This window comes from Microcebus murinus, chromosome 27, assembly GCF_040939455.1.
Source record: "Microcebus murinus isolate Inina chromosome 27, M.murinus_Inina_mat1.0, whole genome shotgun sequence".
Taxonomy (NCBI): Eukaryota; Metazoa; Chordata; class Mammalia; order Primates; family Cheirogaleidae; genus Microcebus; species Microcebus murinus.
This window is the reverse complement of record NC_134130.1, coordinates 2425132-2442236: the sequence shown is the minus strand read 5'-3', so window position 1 is coordinate 2442236 and position 17105 is coordinate 2425132. Positions and strand designations below refer to the sequence as shown.

At 50.9% G+C, this 17105-nt stretch overlaps 1 protein-coding gene across 2 annotated transcripts in view; it reads left to right on the top strand.

The window, feature by feature from the left end:
• Nucleotides 1-17105, top strand: part of ELAVL1 (ELAV like RNA binding protein 1) — a 35437-nt gene that overhangs the window by 3065 nt on the left and 15267 nt on the right. For both annotated transcript variants that reach the window (XM_012790789.2, XM_012790788.2), the window contains exon 2: nucleotides 8283-8470. In XM_012790789.2, coding sequence (XP_012646243.1) covers nucleotides 8299-8470 — 172 coding nt within the window. In that variant the 5' untranslated portion in view covers nucleotides 8283-8298. The remainder of the gene's footprint in view (nucleotides 1-8282; nucleotides 8471-17105) is intronic.

The following is a 17105-nucleotide window of genomic DNA, read 5'->3' as shown; positions in this document are numbered from 1 at the left end:
CTGAGAGGCTTTTGCAGTGCTGTGGTGGCCCTGAAATGGTTGAATCTCTTGAGGATTGAGACTGGGACTCCTTTATTTTGTATGCCCAGCGCCTTGCTCTGTGCCTGGCATGTGACTCGAATTCCGTCTGTGCCAGGCGAAGGAAGGGTTAGCAGAGAACCTGGAAGTAACTGGGTCCAGCTACCTGTCAAAGAGGCATTTATGCCAGAGGAAGGCTTCACAGGAGGGGGAACAGATCCGAAGAACTCAGTGGCAAGACTGGTGTCACCATGAACAGAGACAGGGAGACAGAAAGGAGTAACTTGGAGGGAAAAGATAAAGTTGGGTGTGCTGGGTTTGAAATATGTGTGTGGCAGGGGGACCACTTAGAAGTTGGTCTAGACAAGAGGTGACAGATCCAAACGGGGATGATGGCAGAGAGGTGGAAGGAGAGTTGGAGACCAATCTTGGCTGTCAAACCGGCAGAACTTGGTACTTGATGAGACACAAGGGATATAGAGAGGTGGCTCGGGGACAGGTGGATGTGCCATCAAATGAAGCGATTCAGGGAAAGGAGGAGGTCTGGAGTCGGGTGAGGACAGGAGGAGAGGAGATGAAGGTGTTTGTAACTAGGGAGGGAAGTCAGGAAGTCACACACGTTCACCTTGATTTTGTTCATGAAGGAGGACTAAGGGGACAGGTACTTCATGCCAGGTGCTGTGAAGCAGGTGGTGACATCTTGATTGGAGGAAACTAAAGCTCAGTGAAGGGAAGTGACTTACCCATGATAGCGCTGGAGCTCGGGCTTGTTGGGCTTCAGAGCCCAGGGGCTTTTTCTTCTGTGCAAGTGCCCTGGGGTGGCCTTTGGCCTTGACCAGCCCAAAAGAAGCCAGAACTCTTAGCAGAGCTGCAGGGCACTTGGACTGAGCCAGATGCAGGCCACACCTGACCTGTTTCTCCCCGGGGCTTCTCGGCCTGGCAGGTGGGGAATTGTTGTCACTCCAGCTAGAGCTGCTCCAGCCGGGCGGCTGTCCCTGCCACAGGCTGTGGGCCAGGGCCAGTAAAGGGCCATGCACTGTGTCCACCTGAGCCCTTGCCTCGAGTGGCATTTATAATCGGGTCAGGTGGTCCTTTCAGTCTTTTTCTGGCACCAGAGCGCTTCCTGGATGACCAAAGCCTTCTACCTTGCAGACTCGGAATTTGGCATCTGGAGAGGACCTTGGGAATAATTGAGTCCCAGCCCGTCAGATGAGGCGTGAAGTGTCAAGATTGAGTCTGAAGATGCATTTGACTGTTCTAGTTTTGCTGTAGCTCAAGTAGTTTAGAAAGCCTGCTTCATCGCTAGAAATGAGACCTATTCTCACATGTGCCCAGTGGAAACCACTCGCACTGCTTCACATTTGTACCACCGGTGTGTATTTTATGTCCTCTGTAGAGACACACATCTGTCCCCCTGTATTGTGCCAGGTGTGCTGGAGAGGTGAATGTCACTGACGTCATGCAGATGAGCAGGATGGTTTAAAACTGTGACGGAGTTGGAAACCCTCAGAGATCATCCAAACAGGACTTCTCCCCTCTATTTCCAGTTACCAGAAACATTCCGAGATCAGCAAGAATCATTTTGCTAAACTCGAAGTTTCTCTTTTTGCCCTCTGAAATTAATTCTTTGTGGCGGTGCGTATTGATGATCTTAAGAAAGTAAGGTGCTGAGTGTGTTACTAGGATATCAGGACCATCTCCGACTGGCTTTTTTTTTTAGTCAGAGTCTCACTCTGTTGCCCAGGCTAGAGTGCCATGGCGTCAGCCTAGCTCACAGCAACCTCAAACTCCTGGGCTCGAGCGATCCTACTGCCTCAGCCTCACAAGTAGCTAGGACCACAGGCATGCGCCACCATGGCCCTGCTTATTTTTTCTATGTATTTTTAGTTGGCCAATTAATTTCTTTCTATTTGTAGTAGAGACGAGGTCTCGCTCTTGCTCAGAGCTGGTCTTGAACTCCTGACCTTGAGCAATCCTTCCACCTCAGCCTCCCAGAATGCTAGGATTACAGTCATGAGCCACCGCACCTGGACCCAGCTGGCTTTCTTAACATAAGATAAATAGAGCAAACACACATGACTCCAGGGTGAGTCCAGGAGCCAGCAACCCCCTCTGCCGGCCCCTTCTACAATGTGATGCATCCTGGGCTTGCCTGGGTATCCTCAGATGACAGGGTTAACCTCAGTCCTCAAGGTTCTTACCGTTGACATTGGTTTAAAGAAGTAATTATAAGTCGGAGTTATTAGGGCAGGAATAAAGGTTTACACCAATGGCGTGGAGGCGCTGAGAACTAGAGCAACCTATTGTCCTGGGGGAAGGTGACTTTTTAAAGATGAGCCGGGAGGTGAAGGAGAGGGCAGACGTGCCTTGCAAAGGGAGCAGCTGAAACAAAGGCTCTGAAATGTGAAGGTCTGTGTGGTGTAGGGAAGAAGCTGGAGTGAGCGGGGAGGGGAGGAGGTGACGCTGAGGCTGGAGAACCAGCTGGGGGCCCTGATCGCAAAGGGCCTTGCGGTTCACCCTTGGGAGACTGCTGTAGCGACAACTCAGAGCCTGGCCCTGCCACTTATTAACAGCGTGTCTGACCATGAGCAATGTAACATGAGCTCTTGGCCTCAGCGGTTGGTGACACTGTTGAAGGGACAGCCAGAGGGGCAAGCGTGTTGACTTGGTGCAGTCTGCAGGCCTTCCATGTGGGAGGGGGGGGCGGAGGCGGCTATGACTTGGGCGTCACTGATAATTGACCAGTGACAAGGCCTGGTTGTGGTAGGAGCATGCAGGGACAGAAGCTGGTTTGGCCTGGGATTGGTGATGCATATTTGGAAAAGGTTGAGGGAAAGGGCCCCAGAGAGCAGGATGGGGTGGCCTGGAACCACCGTGAACTGTGTTTCTGCGGGTGCAGTTTCTTCATTGCTGCCAGTTGACCGAGAACTTGACCTGCAGGGGACTCCTCAGCCTGGACTGAACGTGTCAGGAAGAGCCAGCATCCTGTGGAACAGGGCAGCAAAGCAGAATTTGCATGTGGAAATGCAAATTAGGTATAGAGTTTTCTGAGTTTTGACAAATGGTCAGGTGTGCACAATTACTACCGTAACTAAGATATCGGAAAGTGCAGTCTCCCAAAAAACAGAAATATTCCTTCATGTTGCCACTGTGTAGTCAGCCCTTCGCCTCATTCCCTACCAAGGTGACCACAGACTGTAGGGTTTTGCCTTTTCCAGAATGTTATAGATATGGAATCATACAGTATGTAGCCTCATGAGTCTGTCTGCTTTCACTTAGCAAGATGTGTTTGAGGTTCACACAAACAGCATGAATCGGCAGTGCCTTGTTATTACTGAGTAGTATCCAATGCATGGTGTCCTGTAATCTGTCCATGAATGGTTTGAAGAACATTTGGGTTGTTCCAGTTTGGGGCAATTATGAATAAAACTGCTGTACATATTTGTGTACAGGTTTTTGTGTAAACATAAGTTTTCGTTTCTACTGTGTCAATGCTAGGAGTAGGATTGCTGGGTCATATGCTAAGTGTATGTTTCACTACAAGAAACTTATGTTTTGTGTAAACATAAGTTTTCGTTTCTACTGTGTCAATGCTAGGAGTAGGATTGCTGGGTCATATGCTAAGTGTATGTTTCACTACAAGAAACTGCCAATCTGTTTTCCAAAGTGGCTGTAACATTTTTGCATTGCCACTAGGAATGTGTGAAATTCTGGTTTCCCCACATCCCCACCAGCACTTGACATTGTCTGTTTTGTTGTTTGTTTGCTTTTGCTTTAGCCATTCTAATAGGTAGGCATTGGCATTGATTGAGATCAATGTGGCTTTTTTTTTTTTTTTTTTTTTTTTTGAGACAGAGTCTCGCTTTGTTGTCCAGGCTAGAGTGAGTGCCGTGGCATCAGCCTAGCTCACAGCAACCTCACACTCCTGGGCTCGAGCGATCCTTCTGCCTCAGCCTCCCGAGTAGCTGGGACTACAGGCATGCGCCACCATGCCCGGCTAATTTTTTTATATACATATCAGTTGGCCAATTAATTTCTTTCTATTTATAGTAGAGACGGGGTCTCGCTCTTGCTCAGGCTGGTTTTGAACTCCTGACCTTGAGCAATCCGCCCACCTCGGCCTCCCAGAGAGCTAGGATTACAGGCGTGAGCCACCACGCCCAGCCTCAATGTGGCTTTAATTTGCATTTTCCTAATAACCAGTAGTACTGAGCATCTTTCATGTGCTTATTTGCCATCCATGTGTCTTTTGTGTAGTATCTGTTCAAATCTCTTGCCATTGTTGAAATTGGGGTTTCTTACTTTGAGAGCTTTAAAAAATATGTTTTGAATACAAGTCATTTTTGCAAATATTTTCTCCAGTCTGTGGATTTTAATTCTCCTAGCTTTAAAAAATATGTTCTGAATACAAGTCATTTTTGCAAATATTTTCTCCAGTCTGTGGATTTTAATTCTCCTCTTTTGCAGAATGAAAGTTTTAAATTTTGATGATATCCAGTTTAGCAATTTTTTAAAAATGGAGTAGGCTTTGGTGTTGAAGTTAAGAAATTTCTGCCCCGTCCAATGTCATAAAGATTTTCTCCTAGAAATTTTATAGTTTTACACTTTAGAACAGAGATCAGCAAATTTTTTTCTATCAAGAGCCAGATGGTAAATATTTTTGGCTTTGTGGGCCACGCGGTTGCTACTACTCAACTCAGTTATTGTAGCACAAAACCAGCCATGGATAATATGTAAACAAATAAAAGTGACTGGGTTCCAATAAAACTTTATTTGTAAAAATGTGGTGGGCCAAAGTTGTTCCACCGGAGGTGTGCGGACCTCTGTTTCAGAAGGTCCACCTTTTTACCCAACTCTGAATAATAAGAATGAGGTAACCATTGTCAGTCACCATCCATGGAGTAGAATGAGGAGAAAAGCGGAGAATATGCCCAATTCTTAGAGAAAGTGAGGAAAGGGAAAGAAAGAGGAAGAGACATGTTTGAGTCACATTTTGAGCAAACTTGGGTACATTTCAGTTTTTCAGAGTGCTTATGCTTTGGATCAGGCTTATTTATTTGCTTCTGAGCTAATGACCTCCGTCTTTTAAAATCTTTAGGTCACAGACAGTTGAACAAACTTGTGGAGTTTTTCACGATTAAGCTGGTGGTCCCCCCATGCTTTCTCCTGGAAATTGGTGTTAGCCATTTCCCATTAATGTGTATTTAGATTGTGTCAAGTTTTGTACTTTTACAAGCCACAGGGTAGTGTGTTCCTCACACATATTCATCTACACTCTTGTGATTATTTCTATAAAACAGATTGCTACAGTTCTGACTCAAAGGGTGGTGTTCACATGAAAACATTTGGTAGGTGCGCCAAGTTCTCCAAAAAAGTTGTACTATCTCACACTCAGATCCATGCTAGGTGAAGCTCTTTCCCCTTTATCTCACTTAAACTGGATTTTATTCCATCTGATCGGCAGAAAGTAGCATCTCATTTTATTTTGCATTTTCCTGATCGTTCATGAAGTTGAGCGTCTTTTCATAGGCTTATTAGCCATTTGAGTTGCAGGTATCTATGAGTTGCTGCTTATTTCCCTTACTAATTTGTAGATGCTTTGAATGAAGTTTTCTCAGCCTCAGCAGTATGGACATTTTGGGCTGGATAATTAGTAGTTGTGGAGGCTGTCCTGTGACTTATAGCTGCGGTCCCCAACCCCACAGCAGGAGGTGGGGAGCCAAGCTTCATCTGTATTTACAGCCACTCCCCAGCTCCCCATTGCTGGCACCACCACCTGAGCCCTGCCTCCTATGAGATCAGTGGAGGCATTAGATTCTCAAAGAAGCGTGAGCCCTGCTGTAACCTGCACGTGCGAGGGAGCCAAGTCACGTGCTGCTTATGAGAATTTGTACCCTCCCAACCCCGTCCATGGAAAATTATCTTCCATGAGACCAGTCCCTGGTGCCAAAAATGTTGGGGACCGCTGCCTCACAGAATATTTAATAGCTCTGGCCTCTACCACCTGGATGTCAGTAGCACACCACCCGCCCTAGTTGTGATAACCAAAAATGTCTCTAGACATTGCTCAGCGCCCCCTGCGTGGCAGAGTGGCCCAGAGTGAGAACCACTGATGGCAGTGATAGAATATGTAGCAAATCTTTTCTCCCAGGTTGCTACCGCTTGTCTTTGTTTATGATGCCTGTGCCATACAGAAGTTTTTAATGTTATGAACTCTGACTTTCCAATCTTTTATTCTATGGCTTTTGATGGTAACTTACTTTATAAAGAGCAGGGAGCATAGAACATCTTCAAATAAGTAAAAGAAATTCTGGGAAATTGTACTAATTTTGCACGTTGTCTGAGATTAGTAGGAGGATAGGGAACACCTAATGTTTCCACCAGGAAAAGAGAAACCAGACCTAATTCTTCTCTCAGCGTTGGTTCAGGGAGTAGGTAGGAAATCTCCACACAAGAGATGTGTTCAGATTTTTATATAACCGCTGGCAATGCTATTTTTAAAGAAGACCGAAGGCTCATGACCGTAGGCACTGGGTTTTCAAACATAACACAGAGCCTAGCAGCAGGGATTAGCAGAGAGAGGTGGGCCACCCGCTAAGACCTCCAGGTGGGTGGCCATTCATGGGGGTGACTGCATGTTTAGAGGCAGGGACAAGGGACCTCTTAAGTGAGGTGGCAGCATGCAGTACTTGTGAGCAAGTCCAGTATGAGGTATGCTTCAGAGGAATGATCTTGGTGCTCTTGGCCACATTGATCCAGACTCTTCTCCGAAGCCATTGCTGCCTCTGATGTTTGTCACTAAGAGTAAAGACTTTGACAGCTGCAAGAGGCATTTCAAAGGCTGCAAACTGTGAAGACCAAGTTCCTCTAACTATAGAGAAATCTTAACCTCTTTCCAGCTCAGTCACTGTGTCTCTGGGAATAAATGGGTGCAGAGGGCCATCACCTGCCTTCTCGACCACAGACGGGTCGTCTGCGGTTGGGGTGCTTAGGCACATGTCACAGGCTCTGGACCCAGGAGACGGCCATCACAAGGCTTTGGAAAGCTCTTGAGAAACAACCCAAATACTATTTTACAGAATCTTAAATTGTGGTGCTAGAATTGTTTGTAGATTTCTTTGAAGCCCTCACAGTGAATTTGAGTGAACTTGGAGTTGTTTTGTTTTGTGTTCGTAGACTTTTATTTTTTAGAGCAGATTTAGATTTACAGAAAAATTACAAAGAAACTACAAGTTCCCGTATACCCTGCCCTAACACATACGTTCCCCCATTATTAGCATCTTGCATTAGTGTGATACATTTGTTTTAATTGATGAATCAATATTGATATACTGCTACTAGCTGAAGTCTATAATTCTCATGAGGGTTCTCTGTGTGTCATTCATTCTCTGGGATTTGACAAACATATTATTGCCCTGCATCTGCCACAATGGTATCATACAGAATAGTTTTGCTGCCCTGAAAATTCCCTGTGCTCCACTATCCTCACGCCCCTCCCTACCCCCATCCCTGGCAACTATTGATCTTTTTATTGTCTCTGTAGTTTTGCCTTTTCCAGAAAGTCATATAGTTGGAATCATACAATAAATTTATTGCCCTCCCAGACTATTTTCTTTCATTAGGCAATATGCATTTAGAGTTCCTGCATATCTTTTCATGGTGTAAAAGCTTATTTCTTTTTTTATTTTTTTGCAACAGGGTCTCCCCCTGTCACCCAGGCTGGAGTGCAGTGGCCCAATCATAGCTCACTGCAACCTTGAACTCCTGGGCTCAAGAGATCCTCCTGCCTTAGCCTCCTGAGTAGCTGGGACTATGGGCACATGCCACCACATTGGCCTAATTTTTTTTATTAATATTTTTCTTTTTTTTCAGAGTTGGGGTTTCTTATGTTGTCTAGGCTGATCTTGAACTCCTGACCTCCAGCAATCTTTCCGCCAGGGCTCCCAAAGTGCTGGGATTAGGCATGAGCCACTGTACCCAGCTATAACTCATTTCTTTTTATCACTGAAAAATGTTCCACCATAGGGATGTACCATACAAATGGAGTTTGTTTATCCATTCACCCACTGGAGGACCTTCTGGTTGCTTCCAGGTCTTGGAATAAAGCATCTGTAAATGTCCATGTGCAGGTTTTTATTTGGCCATAAGCTGAACATGGAGAGTGTAGAAAGGAAAAATTTCTAAGTGCAAATGCAGTTATTAGTTTTGCCTTCATATACTGTAATATGAACATTTGGCATTTATTTGATTTTTTTTCTTTGCAGATTTTTGGAAAATACCATGTCTAATGGTTATGAAGACCACATGGCCGAAGATTGCAGGGGTGACATCGGGAGAACGAATTTAATTGTCAACTACCTCCCTCAGAATATGACCCAGGATGAGTTACGAAGTCTGTTCAGCAGCATTGGTGAAGTTGAATCTGCAAAACTCATTCGGGATAAAGTAGCAGGTAAAGAAACAGAGCTGTTTCAGTGAAGTAGGTACTGGTGGCCATCCTGTCAGGCACTGGCTTCTGTGCCTATGGCTCTATGGTGTCTCAGCTGCAGCCTTAGAACAGTGGCTGTGAAGTTTCATCTTTAGCTCAAGCTCTGTCTTTCCACTGCCCTCATGTAAGATCGGACATAGGTTCCCAAAAGAGGAAGGATTCATTCTAAGACAGCATGTAGGAAGTAAGATAGTGGGAGGACAGGAAAAATGAGGCACCACCAGAGACAGAGACACTCTGAAAGCAGCCAGAGAGCGACATCCTGACCTGGCTTGGTCTGAACGTATTGATCAAGTCCCACGTGTGGAGGGGACCCTGGTGAGCACCCGGTGGGGCAGGCCTTTCCCTGTCCCTGTTTGCCTAGGGCCCAACGCACAGTAAAGCCCAGGTCAGCACAACACTGAGTACCCCGTGGGCAGTTCTTGTGTTTGGGCCACTCTGAGTGTTCACTGTCACACCATCAACTTGAACTCCTGCCACTGAGTTTGAACTCTGTGGGGGTGGGAGCTGGGCCACTGAAAGCCCCAATTTTCTGCTCCCTCACAGTGTGACTTCTAGGCCTCTGTGTCCCCGTCCATAAAGTGGGGACAGTGGCTCCACCTCCTGATGACACATACCTTGTAGGTGTTTGCAGAAGGCCCGGTACCTGTTAAGGCCCTCCTCCAGGGTGGCCTGTGTTCTGAGAGCATGGCTTCAAGGACTCTGGAGAAAAATATGGAGAGGCTGGGCAGGATGGTTCACACCCATAGTCCCAGCCCTTCGGGAGGCTGAGACGGGAGGATCACTTGAGGCCAGGAGTTCGAGAACAGCCTGGGAAACATAGCGAGACCCCATCTCTACCAAAAATAAAAATAAACTAGCCAGATATGGTGGCGTGTGTCTGTAGTCCCAGCTACTTGGGAGGCTGAGGCAGGAGGATCGCTTGAGTCTAGGAGTTAGAGGCTATGATAAGCTGTGCTCGCACCAGTGCACTCCAGCCTGGGCAACAGAGTAAAACCTTTCTAAAAAAAGGGAAAATAAAAGAAAAATATGGAGAGAGCAAGTAGGGAGCTCTCCTCCTCCTCCCCCTTCCCCTCTTCCTCCTCCTCCTATTCCTCCCTCTCTGGCAAGCCAAGGAACAGGCAGTCTGCTCAGCGGGGGCTCTTGCTGTCACCCTGGGTGTTGGGACTGTGATTCCCTATACTGAAAACTAAAGGTTAAAAACTTTTTATTATGGAAAATTTCAAGTATACATGAACATAGAGTAACATATTGAACCTGGCGTACCCATTGTTCCACCACATGAACCGTCAACATTTTACCAGTAACATTAAGACACCTGACCATGGGATGACCACAGAGTCCGTCTGATGGCTCATCAGATGGAAGCACTGGATCCGAAAGCCTTCTCCTCTTCCAGCTGAGAGTCTGTGATTTCATAAATGCCTTCTAAGCAGGGACTTTAGATAATAGACAAACTTAAACAGTATTGGAATATTCTAGAAGCCACCATCTCTCTCCTCTTCTAGGAAACTGTCTTGAATAAGAGAGTCCTGTTCAAAGAGGTTCTGAAGTTCTCCTGTGCTGCTAGCACGGCTTGCCTTGCTCCTCTTAGGTTCTGATGGAAGGGGGTTTGCAGCCCCCCAGATGTTCCTGGGCGCTGCCATCTGACTGAGCTCACATTCTCACACTTCAGCTCAGCCCTCGCTCTGTTCTGTAAATTGAGTGAACACAGCTGTAGGAGAAACGCCGTGCATCCCACTGTGCCCGTCCCACCACCAGCTTGTGGATCCTTCTTGCTGGTTGGTCCTGGGGCCTGGGCCTTACGTCTCACTGCCCCTTTGTCCTGTAGTCACGTGCTCTGGGAAAACCCTGGCCAGCTGCTCTCTCTCGGCTGGAGCCCCAGCTGCCCCCCAGCAAGGGAGCCTCTCATAAGGCACCCCGGTGAGTGTGATCCCCAGCCTCACTCAGCTCACGACACGGGGTGTCCCTGTCTCCCGCGATAACATTTCAGTGTGCTTTCCCCCCTCAGGCTGAGAACCGCCTCCTACACAGTGGGACTAATAGCGTCTCCACGTCTGCCCCACATCCCCCTCCCTCTCCCAGCTTCCCAGGAACCTCAAGCTTCCCAGGTACTTTTCCTGGTCTCTCCAGGGTCACCCAGATGTGCTCTGGTCCCTGCTGTCCTGGCAGGAATCCTTCCTAGACTCCCTGACTCCCTCCAGCTGAGTTTCTCCAGCACTGCAGACATCCAGGTCTTGGTGCCGCCCTGGGTGCCGTAGAGTATCGAGCAGCATCCCAGCATCCGCCCATCCCAGCCTTGAAACCTTCCGAGTTGTGAAACCCAAAAAGTGTCCTGTGGGAGGCAGAGTTGCCCCCAGTGACAGCCATAGCTCTGCATGTTGTCTTCCCATTCGCAGACTGTCACATTCCCTGTGTCTACCTCCTTCTAGAAGCATCCATTTCCACTGCCTTTCAGAAATCACTACCCTGGCTCTCTTTCTGCCCCTGAGGCCACACTCTGCTGCTCTCATAGTGCCTTCTCTTCCCAGCCTTAAGCTCATGTCCTCAGGGTTACTCTGTGGCCCTCTTCTTTAGACGCTGTGCTTGGTTCACTGAGGCTTACGGGTGCTCCCTGCCTGCCACCTCTCTTGTGCCAGAAAGCTCTCCTGAGCTCCAGGTCCCTCAGCACCTTAAATTCAGTGTATTCCAAACTAATCTCGACTCTCCCACGAGCCGGGCACCTGTTTCTAGTGTCTGCATCTTAGTGTATGGCACCACTGTGGCTCTGCCAAGAGTGGCCTCTGGCATGTGTCCCTGGCCCTTGTCTTCCTGAGTGTCCCTTCACTCCAGCCCTTTCCTCCTCCCTAGCCACCATCCTAGGCCAGGATGCCACCTTTGGCTGCACCATCGTTCAGGCCTCTTACCTGGTCCCCCATGCTCCCTCCAGACTGTTCTCCTCGCTGCGGCAAAGGGGCCTCATTAACAGCCCTCCTGTGACCCTGTCCCTCCCCTCCTCCAAAACCTCAAGTCCCAGCCGCTTGGCTTGAGAAGGCCTTCCCTGGCCTGAGCACCAGATGCTCCTCCCTTGTGGGTTCCCATGGCAACAGGCAGCCCTGCACTGTGGGGTTTCCCTGAGGCTGGAACTTCCTCGTCTGGATCGTTGATATGGTTCCCAGCGGCAGGAGCCTTGTTAGCTCCGTGGCCTTAAATGCAGCCAGTCAGTGTTTGCTGAGTGATGGGTGCCTGGGATAGGGGAAAGTGCAGACCTGCACGGACATTCATTCATCCAGCATGCATTTACTGACTGCTGACCATGGCTGCGCACTGGTGGCGGGAAGAAGGAGGGACATGGCGGTGGCTGGGAGGAAGGGACTGTCCTGTGTGCTGGGCTCAGGGTTCAGAATGTTTCTGGCTGGTCTGGGCCTGGCCTCTGTTGGGGACCTGGCTTTGGTTGGTGGCTGTTCTACCCACAAGCACTAGCTAGAGGATGCCGCTGCAGCATCCAACTGTGCTGCTGGGTGCCTTCCTGGGCAGCCCTGCCCTCCTCTCAGCCCTCCGCAGTGGCCCGGTGTAGCCCCCGGGGATCAAAGGAGTCAGCCCTCTACCCTCAAATCACCTCCGCCCCAGAGGTCCAGCCTCCAGCCTGTTCGCTGGGCTCCTGTCTCCCGCTGTGCTCCTCTAGCTGGGATACAGCTCACATCCCTCAGCCCACCCTTTGCGTCCCCCCATTCCCCCTGGACCAGACTGAGCTGCTTGTCACTTCTCAGACCCACCCCACCCTCACACTTTGGATTCCCGAACACCGTTCGCTCTGCAGGAATGCCCTTCCGTATTTGTCAGCCTAACCGCTTTTTTTCCTTAACGTGAGTCATCTTTGTTCCTCACAGAAAAAAATTTAAGCATGAGACAGGCAGAAAAAAGGCCTGACGTTGCCACATAATCCCACCGCTGTTAGCTTCTGAGCGCGTGTCCTTCCAGACGTTTTTCTTTACACGTTCCTGGCCATAAACAAGCATGTGCTTTTGCAAGATGGGCTGGCTCTCGCCCCCCAAGCTGTGTAGTGAACTTTTCTTCCTGTCGCTGATCCTTTTTCCTTGCCACTGAACTGCGTGCTGTCCTGTTATCGTAACAATTGCATAGTATTCTGTTTTCCATTTTTTCATATTTGTTAAGGCCCACTGCGATAAGTGTCCTGGCACAAATCTTTGCTCGCTGGTTATTTCCATATGAAATCTCCCTGGCTGTGAAGCAGCAGATGGGAAGAGCCTGCCTTCTAAAGGCTCTCGGTCCCTGTCACCAACTCACTCCCAGGGGGTGTCCAGTGTATACTCCCTTCCGCGTAGCCCTGCCATCCCCCTGGCCTAGCGGGATATCTCATCTTCACCAGCCCCAGGAGGGACAGATGACATCCAGTCGTGGTGATAATCCATGTTTCCACTGAAGTTCATTACTGTTTTCGTCTACTTACTGACTTCTTCTATAAAACACACTTCTCCTCCCTTCCTGTGTTCTTCCATTTGGGCCCTTGCTCTCCCTTCCTGCCTCGTTAATTCACACGCACCGCTGCAGCCCCTGTCTCTTGGCAAAGTCTTCTCTCGAGCCCCCGACGACCATTGAGGAAAGAGCTCACGGTGTCTGCCCTTTCACGTTGCAGAGGAAGGCCTCGCCCCCGGGGCGCCCACCCCCTCAGCCGCGAACCCTGGTTTCATTCGAGGCTCTTCCAGCTCTGAGAAGCCCCAGGAGGTTAAACTGTTGTCTGGTGGCGGAAGACGGAATGCTAAGGGGTTCTGTCCAGTCCTAACCCTTGTCTAAAGAGGGAGAGAAGCACGTTTGAAAATGAAGGGGCACTGGTCGGCGTTTGCCCCGGGGGACGCCTGGTGGGGCAGCTTCGCTTTCCATGACAGCGGCTCTCAGAGTGCCGCCCCCTGACCACCAACAGCATCTGGGGACTGAAGGAATGCAAGTCGCAGGCCCCACCCAGACCTCTGTATCAGCCACGCTGGGTGTTTGACCATCTGAACTTTGACCTTCCCAGGAGGTGATGCTGATGCCAGGCAAGTCAAAGACGCAGAGCCCAGAAGCCTTGCCCTATGCCCAGAGGGGTGGGGGCTGTTCCTGCTGTTCCAGCAAGTGAGAGCTGGGGGACGGCTAGCCTCTGGGGCATCCCTGCTCTCAGATCCAGGCTCTTGGCATCCCATATCCCTCCCTCCCATCTCCCCCTTCTTCCCTTCCCTCATCCCCCGCCTGCACCCTCTCTGCACCATCTCCCATTCCAGGGGCCCTGACTGCCCCCCAGCTCTGACTCCAGGCAGGCCCAGGGCAGCCTGTGCAGGAGCCATGCCCACCCAGCCCCAGGCCCCTCCTGGGGCTGATCTCCCGTGTCCCTGGGTGGGAATCGGCTCTAGCAGGCTCTTTCCCCTGGTGGGCAGGGAGCAGGTGGAGCATCTGTAAGGGGTGTGGAAGTGGGATTTCCACGCCTGCCTGATGTCCTGGGTCCCAGGCTGTGTGGTGACTTAGGGAGCCATGGCAGCTCCCCACAGATGCCCCTGGCTCAGGTGGCTTGTGGAGGGACAGTAATCTGGTGGCCTAGAGTAAGCCTCTGCTCCTCTACATTCCCTTTGTGGGAAGCCCCTCTCTCCTTGCACTGGAATTGCCAGGGAGCTTGAAAACCACCAGGGTCAACCACCCTCCAGCCCCACCTTCCCCACTTCCGACTGAATTGGCCAGGAGTGTGGCCTGGGCAGTGGTGGCTTTAGAAAGCTGCCCAGGGGCCGGGCACAGTGGCTCATGCCTGTAATCCTAGCACTCTGGGAGGCCAAGGCGGGTGGATTGCTCAAGGTCAGGAGTTTAAAACCAGCCTGAGCAAGAGCAAGATCCGGTCTCTACTATAAATAGAAAGAAATTAATTGACCAACTAATATATATAGAAAAAATTAACCGGGCATGGGGGTGCATGCCTGTAGTCCCAGCTACTCAGGAGGCTGAGGCAGGAGGATCGCTTGAGCGCAGGAGTTTGAGGTTGCTGTGAGCGAGGCTGACACCACGGCACTTACTCTAGCCTGGGCAACACAGTGAGACCCTGTCTCAAAAAAAAAAAAAACAAAAAAACTGCCTGGGTGACTCTAACAAGCCGTTGGGGTCGAGGAGGTCGGTGTGTAGTGGAGGCAAGGGTGGGGCTGGCTGAGGCACATCCGGCAGTGAGAACCAGGGTACCGTCCTTCTTCCTCTGCCTTCCTCCCACTGCCGCCAGGCGCCCACCGCAGGGGGAGAGCAGGTAGGAGATGGAGCCAGGCCTGTGATCGGTGTGCAGAGACTCCCTCCCTCCCCAGGCCCCAACCCTGCACGGCCCTGCCCTCCCCAGGGAGCTGCCCCCCCATCACGCCGTCTGCAGTCCTCCGGGTGCTCCCCCTCTGCTGCTGCGGTCTCCCCCCACTAGCTCAGGAGTGCCCCGGCTCTGCATCAGCCCCGCCCCACTGCTGCCCACCCCACCCACCCCGTGGCCACCGCGCAGGCACTTCCCAGCTTGTCCACTCAGCCGCACCGGCCAGCTCTCCTTCCTGGAACACGCCAGCGTCGTCTCCGCCTGCGACTGGGCACCCGCCCTCCGTCTGCACTGACCACGCCGAGGTCTTGGTTCAAGGATCTCCTCCACCAAGCGCCCTCCTGGCCCTGTCTAATGCGGGCGTGTCCCGCCAGCTTCGCTCACAGCACAGCCCAGGTTGTCCTCATGGCACTGGGCGGGGCTTGGTGCTCAGGTCGTGCACGCTAGGTTCTCACTGGTGGGTTTGTCGTCTGATTCGCCTCGGGTGCGGCGGCAGCCATATCCATCTCATGGATATGGTTGACCTCCAGCTGGGCGTGAGGCCTGGCATGTCGTAGGTGCTCAGGTAATACAGCAGCGCATTTTGAGGAGGACTCCAACCAGGGAAGAGGTGGCGGCTGCCTGAGGATGAGTGCCTGCCTCTGACGTTGGCAGGCGCGGGCACACGTTTGCTGAGGAAGAGCGTGTGGTGGACACGAGTGCCAAAGGGACCTCGAGGACCACCTGTCTTGGAAGGGCCGAAGGAGGGACAGTCAAGGAGACAGAAACCTGGTGTTACGTCCTGGAGGCTGAGGGCTCAGGGGGACGTGTTCTGAAATGGTCCTCGAGACAGTGACCATTCTGGGAGCCCAGCTGGAGCCAACAAGCAACGAGGAGGTGGGGAAGTTTGTGGGCTGGGCAGAGACTGAGTTTCCGTGCCAAGAGGAGCCAGCTGTGGCTGAAGACACAGGAAGGGAGCCTGGGACACACGAGTCCTCACTGGCGTCTGACTTCCCAAGCCGTGTATAGGCTGTCTGAGCTGATGGCAGCGAAGGGGACAAGTTCAGGCTCGTGGATGGAGCAGAAGACAAGAGGCCCACACGCAGGTGGCTCCTGCCTGGTGGAGACAGGTGCCGGGGAGGGAGAAAGCCCCGCCCGGCTGGAGCCATGGGCGGTTACCTGTGTCGCAGGCGCCTGTGCTCCGATTTAATGTGTGGTCCGGCCCACTTGCGGGGACCCTGGAGTTCTGACCTGGCTTCGGTGGTCGCTTTCTGAGCTGTGATCCTGACTCGTGCTGATGGCCCTGGCCAGGAGTGGTCTTCTCCGGCCCAGCCCCGAAGACTCTCGCTTTGTCCAGGGCTCCGGGGCCAAGGCTCTGAGACCGTGGAGTTCTGTTAGAAGTATGGGGCTAGAGGGTTAGATTTTGGTTTAGTTTCTTTTTATTTTTTTAATTTTTTTTATTTCTTTATTTTTTTTTCTATTTTCAGTTGGCCAATTAACTGTTTTTTTATTATTATTTTTAGTAGAGACGGGATCTCGCTCTTGCTCAGGCTGGTCTCGAATTCCTGAGCTCTAATGATCCACCCACCTCGGCCTCCCAGAGAGCTAGGATTACAGGCGCGAGCCACCACGCCCGGCCGGTTTAGTTTCTTAAAAAAAAAAAGTGGCCCGCACAGAAGTGCAAATGATTTGTATAGCCGCTGTGCACTGAGGCGGAGGGAGCGGTGTGTAACTCTTCAAGGTCCCCGTAAAATACCGGCTGCACGTCCCGCCTGCGGCCGTCTCGGGCAGTGTGGAAAGGGAGCAACTTCGCAGCTGGGAAACCCGGCAGACCACCCACCTCGGCCGGCGATTGAGGCCGGTCTCAGCAGTGATTAGTCAAGCTGATGGCCTGTGCCCTTGGTGTGATGGGACCAGAGTGGCACTTCACCTCTTTGGTCCTCTGTGAGACCTGTAACCCCACTCACCCCGAGAAAGACCCCCAGACAACCTCTGCCTGAGGAGGGTCTACAGAACACCCTGCCAGCCCTCAGAACCGTTAAGATCATCAAAAACCAGAACTCACGACCAAGAGGAGCTCGACTAAATGTCTTGTGGGTCCCTGGGGCAGAAAAGGGAAAAAACTAACGAAATCTGATAAAGTGTAGACTTAGTTAATAACAACGTATCAAGCTCAGCGCCACCGGTAGTCCCAGCTACTTGAGAGGCTGAGGCGGGAGGGTCACTTGAGCCCAGGACTTTGAATCCGGCCAGGGCAACACAGCAAGACCCTGTCTGTAAAAAATAAAAAGTAATGATAATGTATCGGGATTGGGT